At 46.3% G+C, this 13,142-nt stretch overlaps 1 protein-coding gene across 7 annotated transcripts in view; it reads left to right on the top strand.

Moving 5' to 3' along the window:
* Positions 1-13,142, top strand: part of LOC144934521 (sodium-driven chloride bicarbonate exchanger-like) — a 76,142-nt gene that overhangs the window by 10,673 nt on the left and 52,327 nt on the right. For all 7 annotated transcript variants that reach the window (XM_078860384.1, XM_078860383.1, XM_078860379.1 and 4 more), the window contains exons 2-3: positions 7,198-7,279; positions 11,272-11,421. In XM_078860384.1, the coding sequence (XP_078716510.1) occupies positions 7,198-7,279; positions 11,272-11,421 (232 nt within the window). The remainder of the gene's footprint in view (positions 1-7,197; positions 7,280-11,271; positions 11,422-13,142) is intronic.

Below are 13,142 nucleotides of genomic sequence, written 5' to 3'. Positions count from 1 at the left end.
ATGTAGTATATGTGTGCCTGTGTATTTGTCTCTTTGTATGTTTCTATGTTTATCTCTTTGTGTCTGTGTCTTTGTGCGTCTCTCTTTCTGTATGCCTCAGTGTTTGTGTGTCTTTGTGCATCTCCCTCTGTCTGCATCTGTCTGTGTTTTTCTGCTTGATGGTCTCAGCTGAGGTGGATTTCAGAACATCCCTGACACATGGCAGCTGCATGGCAGGACTAGAACGACACTTGGATGCGTGGCTTTTGGTTGAATTGGAAGAACCACAAACGCAAACGGCAGACAGACAGCCTTGTGCTGCTGGCTCTGGACAGCCAGGACCAACACACACCACTGGTTTGTTGCTGCGAATAAAAGCTTGCAACCTTAAGTATCACGGTGTGTATTGTAATCGGCTTGTAAACACATTTCCTGTGGACTATCGCTGACGGTACACACGCTTGTTTATATTCATTTTATAAAAAAAATATGTTCTGTATCCGTCTTCGTCTTTATGAGCATCTCTCTTTTTATGTTGTATGATAATGCGTGTCGATATTGCATTCAAACTCACTGCTATACAAAGGATTCTGCACTGTATTTTTATGCTCACAGTTAAATATACTATGTTGGACCAGGCGATATGTTTTTTACGACTCGAACAGCAATCTTCAATCTTGAAAATGTACATCTCGTTTAAATATTCAACGGAGCAGTTATCTATCGAATTTGTTTCATTGAACGGGCCTCCATTGCGTAGATGGAATACTTCTGGCAAAGGCATCTTGCAAGCTACTAGATAAGAGCTATTTTTGTGGTGTGTGTTGCGTACCTTCACCATTACAATGCACGTCTCTAGCAAAGGGGGGAGAGAACTTGAAGGGAAAATGCAAAATAAGATTGCGCAATTGCAATAGCGGAAAAGTTTTCATTTAAATAAAAAACACTTTAAACTAAACATGGGCGCCACGGTAGCGAATTGTTAACTACCTCGCCCGGTATACAGGAAGTCGTAGGTTCGATTCTAACCATGATGCTTGTGTATTTGGAGTTTGCATGTTCTCCCTGTAGTCAGGTGGATTTTTATCCGGGTCCTCCGGTTTTTCCCTCCACGTTTAGAAACATGCTTTTAGAGTATTTGGCTGCTTTAAATTTCCACGTGATACGCCACTTCATTGGGCTATCATTTGTGGCCAGGTCAATTCTGAATAGGCACTGCATTGCTCAGTGGGTCCTACCTGGTAAACTAAAACAATGTTTAATAGTTTAGTTATTTGTCTCTTCTCAACAGGTGCCAAAACCATCTAAGTTTCACCTCCCTGACTCTCCTCAAGAATATGAGCAAACCCCTGCTCTTAACGTCTTAAATTCCAACCCCTGCTCTTAACATCTTAAATTCCGCATCCTATAATCCTTCAAAATAAAAATGGAACGCATCCAATAGTGCGTCCACCGAGGAGTTTATGCAATTATATCACTTCATGTGCAGGTGCTAAGTGGATTATTACATCACAGAATTGTGAGGAGTGGCAACGACTTTGGGGGCCTTCATCCAGCAGTGGATTGAATGGCTGCTGATGATGAGTGTATTGGAAAGTCAATACACACTTGGGATTGATGCTGTCTAGGTTCCCAGCACAGCAGAGGTGTTGTTGCACGTGGCATTGTTACCTTCTCTTAATAAGTAAGAGACACCCCTGGCTTTCATTTATACACCGACGCTACAGGCCCAAGCATTGATACGCTTGCACAAAAGTGGAGGATTAATTCACAAAGGGACATACTTGGGCACGTAAAGGCTGCAAGTGATACTTGATCACGTTGATTAGCTCAGCTTTGATGACGATACACAATGGTCTATTCTTTTGCATACATATATAATGGGTGCACATCTATATTGAATACCTCCTGTGAACTGGAAATCGGGTTTAATGTTGTAAAGAGTATTTTCTCTTTCATCATCATGATAAACAATCCACTGCTGGACGAAGGCCGCCTCATTCGTCACCATCCCTCGCGGTCCTGCGATGCAACGACCCACTTAGCACCTGCACGCGGACTGATTTCATTGCTCCACCTCCGTGCGGTGGACGTTCTTTTGAGCGCATTCTCCTCCCTATGTCTGCCACTCCGTAGTTAGTCTCGACCACCGGCCGGCTGATGATCATCCCTTCCTGTGGAATATTCCCAAAAGGAATGCATCTTTTGTACATATTGTACACACCTTTAGAATTTACAAACGCACCTTTGGCATTTGGAAAGCTTGGCTCTCAACGGGAGCTTCAATCGGCCGTAGATTGGCCACATGCGCTTTTGTTCCTTGGCCGTGCATTATTTAACGGTCGGGGCGGCGCGAGACGCTACGAGATGTGTGCGGAATTCTCACGGCGGTTTGCGACGGGAACTCCATGTTACGACGCGTGGACGCTATATCAATTTTGGGCACCGTTAAGAATCAAGTAGTTGCCCTGGGCTTAGCCTTCCATCGTGAGCGCCAATGTGGCAACGGTGGCTGAAACGTTATGCTTTCGCTTCACGGTGGCACCGTCTCTCCATCTGGATTATTCTTTAATAACACATTTAACCTTTCCTTTGTAGAAATTAAACAATATAATTTACATTTAGCTGTTTTATATTTGAGGAGGACCGCCGGTGCGGTGGTTAGCGCACTGTGCTATGAACGTGGTGATCCCATTGAGATTCCCAGCCACAGCTAACATCAGTGGCGAGAGCTATCTGAACCGGTCTTGCACCCTCCGCCCCCTCCATCAACTCACTCTGACCAACGTGGTGAAGTATAGTCAAACAAACTCACATGACCGACAACATCTTGAGAAGTCCTTTATACGGCAGTGGATTTACAAAGGAGTATAAATTATGATTACCATGAGGTATTTAAAAAAATATTTGCCTTGTCACTGTTGACATTGTTTTACAAAAAAAGGTTCTTGCATTGGAATGATCATTCTTAAAGTATTTCTACAGAAAATAAAAATCCTCACTTCTTCATGCCACCGAATGTGCTTTGAGGTCCGATGCAAGAGCTGTGAAACCGGCCCAGTGGTCGAGCAAACGGCTCCCGATCACAAGGTTTGCGAGTTCAAATCCTGGTTGGTGATTGTAGGAGCCCATCAATCCCTCCAGGGGGCATTAAATGAATACCGTTTTGTAGAGAAGTAAATTGGTTGTCCCGTGGAGAGGCTCACCTCCACCACAGGAGTGTAGAATTTTCACCACTGGATCAGGGTTGGTAAACAGGAGATGAACGCCTCCTCAATGCTCATTTTGAGGTGCAAATCACTTGGACTTTTGGCCAGTACCCATACATGTGTAGTGACATCGTTGCATGTCACTGTGTGAAGCCGGTCTGGGATAGGCACGGCGCGCGATGTACTGACATCGCAGACACCACCGAAGGTCGATGCAGTACCGGCCCTAGCGGGGCTCCAGGAGCACTGACTGACAGCAACCAGTGGCACCAGGCGCTGCATGCAGTGCCAGCCCTACTGGATAGGGTGTGGGGGTGCCGGCCCCAGAACGGGGTTTCAAGAGGCCATGGCACTCTGGTTGACCCTGGAGGACACGTTACCGGAGGCGTCTACCCGGGGACCCCCAAAGGGGGACTGGGGGGACCACGTGTGACGTTGGAGATCCTCCTCGAGCATTCGAGAAGGTGGTCGTGGCTAGGGGCGGAGCGAGCCCCGCCACACAGAATATAAGCCGGGCCCCCCAGTGGGAGCGGCTGCTGTTGTTATCCTCAAGTCTCTACGCTCTACGCCCTGCGTCCGAAGACAAGTCACCAACACGGGGACCGGGACCCAAGCCGGGGTCCCGTCCATCGTAGCTACTCCCAGTGCAGTTAGTGTAAATAGCCTGATGGACCACCACCATAGGTTATTATCTGGTGAAGGGGCAGTTACCCCTTTGTGTTAGTGTGTTGGTATTAATAAATGTGTTGCCTCCAAGAGTACGTCTGAGTGTTCATTTGAGCCCACTACACATGCGGTGCAACCTTTCTTGCCAAGCACGGTCATAGCTCATTCCTATCGCTTCTTGGAAGTGCTTAACGTCAGGTTTAGTTTTCCCGTCGGAAACCCAAACCACCTTCAATGCCACCAACCTCCCCTCCCCACCACCCCGCCCCAAAGGCTTGATCCAAAAATCCACAAAGGATGCGCTGTCTGTGCTGTCTTGTGATATCAATCAATATATTTCATGGACTCGAAGCATTCACATCAGCCCGTGTGCAAGCACTAGTTCGATTATTACATCACGGGATTGTGAGAAATGGCAGTGGCTTGGGGAGGCCTTAATCCAGCAGTGAAATGACTGTGGCTGATGATTGTTTTTAGAGGCATTACTGATAGCAGCGCGTGCGCACATGCCTTGAGGAATCTCAGAATCTGGTCGGGGTAAGGGGAAGCACTAGAGCTCGGGCACTTGGTTGATTATGTCAATTAACTGGCTAACAATTATAATTGACTTACTTGTTTGTAGTTGATTACTCGGGCCCTTTTAAAAAAACACAGCCTGTCTCTTGAAGGCTGGAAACCCCCCCTGCAACCAACGTCCAATGTGACGTGATGATGATGCTGATGATGTCACCAAGCTCCGCCCATCACCAATGATTGTGTTGTCCTATTTGTCGAGTAACCGAACCGACCATCAGGTAGAGTCACAGGACCCTCACTTAACTGGTTTGCCCGGGTGTGGAAGTACGTGCGAGCAAGTGAGCAACCTTTGAAGAAGCACAGCATGCCCTGGTAGATTGTGTTCGCGAGCAAAGTTTTTATGAAACCTAGGGAGTATACCAATAAAATACCGGGACGCAACACTGTACATCTCGTATGATAGACAAAAATCTGAATACCAAAGCGGTGCACAAATGGCATTGTGCCGACCTGCAAACTGCACCGTTAGCTGTTTGCGTCGCTTGTATGCAGAATGTTGGCTTCCAGCATTACCAGGGATTCATTTCTCACGTAATTTTTCCAGGTCGGTAGTAGACTGGTGTAGATGGTACAGGACCAGTAGCCACGGCCATAGCGTGAGGTTTTGGATGTGGTGTGCCAGGCGCGTAACAATTTCTGGTTGCCAACGCAGACAGACCGAGCTGAAATGAAATTCTGTATTCCATTTCCAGAAAGCAGTATAAATGGGTGCACCACTATTTGTCCATCACGTGCGGTCTGGGTACCCCCCCCCCGCATATTCAAAGTCATGAGGCCGGCATGGAAGAGGCCAAATACATTGCTTATGGCTCTCTACAGCTTCCTCTAGTAAAGACCCTTCTGCTAGCAGTGGCGTGACCAAGCAATTGCAGAGCTGCACCTTAACCTTTACCACCGATCCTCTTTCGCATTTAGAGATAAGATGGGATTCACATACGGGCTCAGATTCTCATGAAAGACAGCTCTCGGTAGCTCTAGTGTGATTTAATAGGTCCATAGAGATGGGAATGAGCAAGTCACTTCAGCGAGCTCAACAGCCCAATTATGGGTTCAGTTTCAGAAAGAAGGGTCGTCTTGCCTCGTGTGCAGCACCACTCATGGGCCACGAATGTTATGCATGTTCATTCACATGCAACAGTTTCTCACATGTGGCCCTTAGGTCAAAGATTAGATTACACGTAACTGCTTAATCTCACAACCAACATTTTTTTCCGTTAAGTTTTCACAAACCACAAAGTAATTTATATATTTAGCTTAACACATATTTTTTTCTGCTTTCATAACGTTTTTCTGTTTTTACTTGGAATGTTGCCTAATCTCATCATTATCTTGTAAGCCAAGTGAAGTTGAGCCTGGCTTGTGCTTGGATGGGCGACCACCAGGCACAGCAGGTTGTTGTAGGCAGTGGGGCTACGCTTTTGATGGCAGAAGGCAGTGCAGAACAATCCATTGTTGTACTGAGCTTGTATGTTTCCCCACCTTCATCAACCCGCACTGATCAGAGTGGTGAAGTACGTTAAAATAAAACGACACGACTTGTGCGACCAAGGGGAGGGTCCTCATCCAGCAGTGGATTTACAAAAAGGGTGGTACATGAACGTACTTGTTTTACACATTTCGATTTACACATTTCGATATCCACGTTACCCATCTGCATTGTTCTACGTGGAGCTGTGGCAGACGATGCGAGGGCATTCAATTTAACGTGTCACGGAGTCTTGAGCCTTGTGACCGCTGCTAAGCCACAGGTGTTCCCAGGGTGGATGTTCACGCCGTTTTATTTTCAATCCTCATCGACACCCGACGTCGATAGGAATTGCCGTGGCTTTAATAAAACTGATTGTTTCTATATTATTCATGAAAACCTACCGCGACTATAATATGGAATGATAATTCGGGCTCGGCAATGTTGTGGTTCTCTCAAGTAAAAGTTTACACACTCGCGCAGAAAACTTTCGCCTTGTGTTTAGACTTTCTCTCGTTTGATCAGACAAGCGTTGAACTGGTTTATTTCAGTTGGCAATGACTCAAAAAAATCCAAGCACACCTTATCTTTCAACAATTTGTCTACCTTGTAAACGTTCGACGTTATACTTGATATGGCCAGTCTTAAAACCTGAAATGCCTTGAGGACACCGTCGGCTGAATGGAACAATTGTAAAGGGTGAAGAGGTGAAGAGGTGCCCGCATTAAAGGCGGTGTGGGCATTTGAGACTCCCCAACCACCTCGGGCCCCAGACATACAAAGACAAAGATCCCTCACATGGCCTTAACAGACTGTTGGGCAAGTGCTTTCAGTGAGCACCTATTAAGGCCGGCATGGCACACAAGGGTGGCCAGCACCGCACCCGACCGCCTTTGTCTCAACAGTGGTGATATTTACACCATGCACCAGGTACTCATTTGAGGCCGAGTAGACCTACACACTTAAACACACACAATCCCCAACCATCGCTGCTGGAAAGCACTCCAATGCAAGTAAAAATCTGCGAATTTTACAATGAAAATTGCACAAGGGCATGAAAATAACCCAATCTAACAGCACATAATGAAGGTAGCAATGCTCATATTGTTCATATTTGATAGTATGAATAAACAGCCCAAATTTTTTTTTAAGTTATTTTTTTCCATGGGCCACTTTAGCTTTGGGTCCTGGACAAATATGTCTTTTGTTCCCTCTGTACCGGGTGCCACTCCTGCTGCACAGTGTTTCGATTTAACGTGGCGACCTTACCCCCTACCCCCACCACCATTGCCTCTGTTTCAGAGGAACGATGATGAGGCTGTGCTGGACCGGGGCAAGACGAGCGCCATCCTCTTGACAAACTTCGAGAAGGAGGAGCTGGAAGGTGAGCAAAGGGCCACGTGTGCTCACCTTGTGGTCACGGTACGGTTTGGTCATTGAGAGCACTGGGTGACACGGTAGCCCAATGCAGCACGACAGTGGCTGTATGTACACGTATGTTCAACTTCCTTCGCACCGTATATAGCCATGTAGAATGTAGATTTTTTTTTTATAATCACCCCTGAAGGATAGTGGGCTCAGTTGATACCTGATCAGGATTTGAACTCGCAATTTACAACTGTGAGCCGTGCACTCTAACCGTCTAGACCAAGCAGCTGGGATAAGTTAACTGTTGTGCCAGGATATCTTTTTTTTATCTAGATAAAACAAAAACTAAATAAGAGAGCCTCAGTTTGTTTTATGGAAACAGCAGCTCACCCGTCGATTGTGTTGACCTGGATTGTAAGCATGAGTCTGCTTTTTCTACCTTTGTGTTTCCCCATAACGGCCCCAGATGTAAAATTTTCATTCTTCCATCCGGTTCTTTTCTGCACGCAACAATTGCTGTGGCTACAGGGGTAGCTGTGGAATCGTGGTTTGCACAGCAGTGACTTTAGCTTGGCCCCTTGAGGGCAGGATTTTGGTGTAATCTTCGCTGCAAGTTTTCCTGGGACCGTACAGTTAAGTATTAATACACCACTCAAGCCCATGCATTTACATGTCATTCTTCCCTCTCCCAGTGATGTGAGATATTCTTCTATTCATGATATGCTCCAGTTGTTGTGCCTCAGAGGTGGAAATCCCAGCTGAAAGCTGCCATCTGTCTCAAAAACCCTGTGGCTGTTTTACAGCACACGGTAGGTGCATCCGCGAGCTCTAATAATCCAAAATACTGTATTTTTCAAATGTTTCTGGAATGTGTTTTCATTTAAAATAATTTCGTGAAATATTGTTTCTTCTTGTTTTTTTGTGTTATTATTATTAGACACGCAAGACTTGGCACAGCTACTGAAATGCATACACTTGCCGAATGTTTGCCGAACAGGTCGATGTTAGAAATGCCATGACGCTTGTGAAGAGTAAAAAAAAACTCGACCAACCAGTCGCAAGACCTGCTTCCAATATAATGCTTGTTTCTTTTTAACACTGACTAGGACAAATAATAATCCTTTGTATTTATAGTGATGTTATAGTGCGCCATCGCCCCCCTGTCAGCAAAATTCACTGCTATAGCTAAGCACCCTGGAAACCACAGCCTATTTTATGTCACAAATATTTTCCCCAAGCTCACAATGTGGCCTGTATAGCTCTCAGGGCAGGATTAGAGTTGGTGATCGTCACATCCATTTTTTTCTCCCATCCCCTCTCACCTCCATCCCCCTTTACCCCTCCACCGGGCCCTGTGGGAGCCAGACCCTGCCACAGCCCATTGACAACCCTTCACAGTGTTGCTTATAAAACCATGGAAGTGGTTAGGTCTCAAATGCAGGGCAAGGGTCAGCATCTCCGTCAACGGAGGAGGTCTGCTGATAGGTTCACTTTCCATGACTTTCCAGAGTTGTCCCTTCAAGTTTCAATATTTATATTCGACACGGAGAATGAACAGGGCCAGCCAAGGACACTCGCGTGAACTTTCCCAGTGCTTACCGCATTGAGGATATATACATTTGTGCTGAATCATTGTTGTCACATTCCTTCTGAGCCTCCCCCTCTGCCACAGCCACCACTGCACGTCCAACAGAATGGCGGCTCACTGTGGCGGGAGAGAACCGCAATATTTTTTGCTTTTTTCGCTTATTCATTCCGCTGCCAAGAAAAATTATTAGAAGTCGCTGACATGAAACGTCTTGATAAAATTAAGGTCGTCACTCTTTGTGAATGACAGAAGGCTGAATGGTGTCTAGTGTTGGTCGCACGAGCTGTTTTATCTCCCTGTTGCGGTCTTGGACTTGTTAAAATATTTGGGTGTGTGTGTTGAGAATTACTTCTTAAGTATTATTTTACTGACTTTATTTGTTTGTTTACTTGGAACCAGTAATGTAGTTCTTCGCGCACAATTCCAGCAACTCAAGTTGAATTCCTGGCAATACACAATAATGGTTGAGTAGTTGCTCTGGAGATTGGGAGATTGTTGACCAATGTTCGGTCGCTGTGTTGATTATGGCATTTAAAAAACAATCAATCTTTATATAATGTGCCAATATTGCTCTCAATAAAGTAGGCATCGGTGCACATAACCGCACCTCCGATTAGCACGGTTGGCTACGTATGATGCGAAAGAAGTTCAATATACATATATTAGAGCGGGAACGGTACAGGGGGCATAAAGCAACAGGAATGAAAAAAATCAACCTGTCACGACCTCCGTGGCTAACACAGGCATTAGTCGTGATTTCTCACTTAACAGAGTGGGCCGCGTGAAGGCTGCCAGCCGCCACTCCACAAGAACGGTGACCAAACCTTGGGCCAGTTACAACAACATTGTTTGCTAAAATTGCAATGACAGTTGTGTTGTGATTGTGATTTATTCACCATTACAAAAAATATCCCGTGTATTCGTAGTCGTGTCTCCATGCGCATTTCCCCCCCTTGTTAACGAAACTTGCAGCCACTATTGAGAACCGTAGAAACCACAGCTTATATTTTATTTTGCGCCAAGGGCAGTATTCAGAGTGGCGATCCCTCGAGTTGGGACCCAACCTTTCCCGGACCTGCGAACCAACGTCAACCCTCAAAAGCTTTTGTGGACCATGGTGTACCAATAACATGTGTTTCAAAGCTAAATCTGCTTGTACTGTAAAATCTTCATTAAAAAAGTTATGACAATTTTTTTTTTATTATCTAATAAAAAATATGTTATTGTGAAAAACAATCGGTGCCTGCAACATATTCTTTGGGTCTTTCGGTAAAGTCACGTAGATAAGTTAAAAGAAAATAACAAAAAAATAACAAAAAACTATGACGTTTTGATCGCAACACAAGCGTTCGTCATCAGGAATAAAAAAAGAGGGGGAAGCTGCTGAGACAGACTGTTTTAAAGGTTTAAAATGGGTGTAGCCCAAGGGTCATAAACGAAGTGGGTGGGGCTAGTGATGTTAATGTGAGAAATTAGCATGTTAATGTAAGATCGGAGGGCAACCTCCACAACGAGGGCGTGGAGGTGGCTATGTTAATGTGAGAGATTAGCATGTTAATGGGTGATCACAGAGCAGCAACGTCGAGCTCGGCGAGCGAGGTGGCTGTGTTAGTGTGGGAAATTTCACCTGTTAATGTAAAATCAGAGAGCCGAAAATAACAACTAACATCGGAAGGTGGTAGAATGTGAACATCACAGTCACTTAAACTGGTTGATAACGTCCTTCCAATGATTGCTCAGTTTATACCCATCTTCTCGATTGAAATTGTGTCTGTATATGTGGATGGCTTCATGAACAAATCTTTGTTGATAGCCAGTGGGTTTGCAAAGTACTTTCGTCTTAGATAAATCAATTTCGTGTGAGCCCACCGCATTTAAACAATGATAAGCCACGGCCGAGGTATTGGTCCTACCGTGTTTTGAGATCTGCCTTATGTTCACGAACACGGTCTGAGACATGTCGCTTAGTTTCCCCAATGTAACTGCCTGCAACAGTTTCGCAGACCATGGGTTTGGGAACCTCAAGTTTGCTGGTGACAATTGCTTCCAGAACCTGGCCTGAAGCCTCCTCTATGCCACCTCAGCCCTAAAATAACTTGAAAGGTGTGTCGGCGCATCCCTGGCACTGGGAAGACAAAGGCGGCTAGCCGCGGAACTCTCCACACCCCCACCTCGCGTGTTGTGCCAGCCTTCAATCAGACTCATAAAAATGTATTACTTTCATATTTTTTTTTTAATAATTAGTGACTTGCTTACCTTATTCACTATTTTTCACTCCTATCGTTTTTTGTAACTTGTTGACCCCCGCCCATACTGGACATCGCTCAGCAGATTCCTCCAGTCTAAATAAAGACTCTGATTCTTCTGATTCTAATAGGCATTCGCTAAACACACTTGTCCCTTGTCGGTCCCGCTTGCAGCTCACCGCACGGTGTACATCGGCCTACACGTGCCCTCGGGCCGCAGGAGCCATCGCCGTCACCGCCACCGCGGAGGCCACCGTCACCACCACCGTCGCCGGGTCCGTGACAAAGAGGCCAACGCAGACGACTCGGAGTCTGGGTGCCAAGGTAGGCACAGCCCTTTATTCAGAATGATGGAGAAATGCGGAGTCTTCCCATAGAAACCCACACCGATATTGGGGCTAAGCTTCCACGCTTGAAAGGCAATGCCTCAAACACCAGGGGCTTGCAACGTCATCACCATGTGCATTAGCAGCAATGATCTATCCACTGCTGGGTGAAAGCCTCCTGAAGCCATCACGAGCTCTCTTGGTACTGCGGTGTAACAATCCACCCACCACCTGGACACGTGCTGATTTCATCGCTCCATCTCCATGAAGGATGGCATCTCGGTCTGAACCACTGGCCTTCAACCCTTCTAGCAACATGTCCTGCCAAATCCCGCTTACTTTCCTTAACGGTTCAAAAGATGTCTCTAACTTGCTTATGTTTTCTCATACATGTGTTCCTTTTTATGTCCGTCCGTGTAATTCCAAGCATGCGCCTTCTCCTTGCTTATTTGTTCTTTTTTTTGTTCGTGTCCACGCATCTGATCCAGGTAATATTGTACTTGTGAGAAACATTGTTCTTGAATCGCAATGCTACATTGCTTTCATTATCAAGTGAAACTGAAATTGGGCAGTGGAGCGAAATGAAATGGATGTATGCAGAAATTGCTTCAGATGTCAATCACAGCTCCGGGGCAATGACCCAAGCCAAACGGGAACAGACGCCAGAGTCTTTGTTGCTCCGAGCAGCTTGGACGTCCAACATTTACATTCGGTTGGCGTCGCAAAACACCAGGAGGCAGCCCGGAGAGTTCCACTGCCCCACTTTCCTTTCCAGTTTCCTCTCACCCTGCTGCGTTGCACGTGGCGAGTTTACGGCCTCGTCTAACGGCAGCAAGCGCCGGTCGCAGAGTCCCAGCTGCTTTTCCACGAAACGAGACGCCATCACCGGTTCGCTGACGCCGCCAACGCATTGGGAATGTGGAGTTTCATGCGGGGAGAAGAATCTCAGCCGCGCCGTTCAAGTAGACTAAGTTGGCAGCTGTTGGCCAAGATGGTAGCAGCTGTGACATAGCCGGCGCCTCACAGCCACGCGTTCGCTCGTGAGCACGCCCGACAACGGGGACTTCCACCCAAAATAGCACGCGCACAGACACGCTCGTGTGAGTGTACACACGCACATGTACACTCACGCGCGTGTGTACACTCGAACTGAGATGAGCCATGCACTGTATTAATATGTAATGTGAATATCTTTAATATGTGTGCAGTCCGAGACGAACGCCCGTCATGAATAACCTGTAAATCACAGCTCGCTTTGACATTTATATTAGGTGCCTACGGTGACGTGTGGGAACAGAGATTTAAACTGTCGCAGCTATATAGGGTATACTTTTGTAGTGATATTGGGGATGTCACTGTGGGGTGCCGGCCCGGGAGGGCCGTGGCGTGCAATGTACTTACGTCACGGACAGCATCGTGTGTAAATTTTGATTTAAAGCTTTCGTGACTGCCACAACGCAAGCTTTCGTGACTGCCACAACGCAAGACAGTGTCTCCCCGACAGACCTGGTCTTCACCTGAGGACGGCTGCTTGCGTTGTGGCCGAAACATCGTGAGAATTATTTTATTATGTTTTATTTTTATTATTTTATTACTTCCCTTCTACGTAACTTTACCGAAAGAACCAAGAAGAAGCATCGTGTGTGTTACAGAGTGATGCCGGCTCTAGCAGAGCACGGCGTGCGATGCACCGCCACCGCGTACACCCCGTAGGTGGGT

Source organism: Lampetra fluviatilis, chromosome 10 (genome assembly GCF_964198595.1).
Source record: "Lampetra fluviatilis chromosome 10, kcLamFluv1.1, whole genome shotgun sequence".
Taxonomy (NCBI): domain Eukaryota; kingdom Metazoa; phylum Chordata; class Hyperoartia; order Petromyzontiformes; family Petromyzontidae; genus Lampetra; species Lampetra fluviatilis.
Note: the sequence above shows the minus strand (reverse complement) of the source record. Positions and strands in the feature narration are given on the sequence as shown.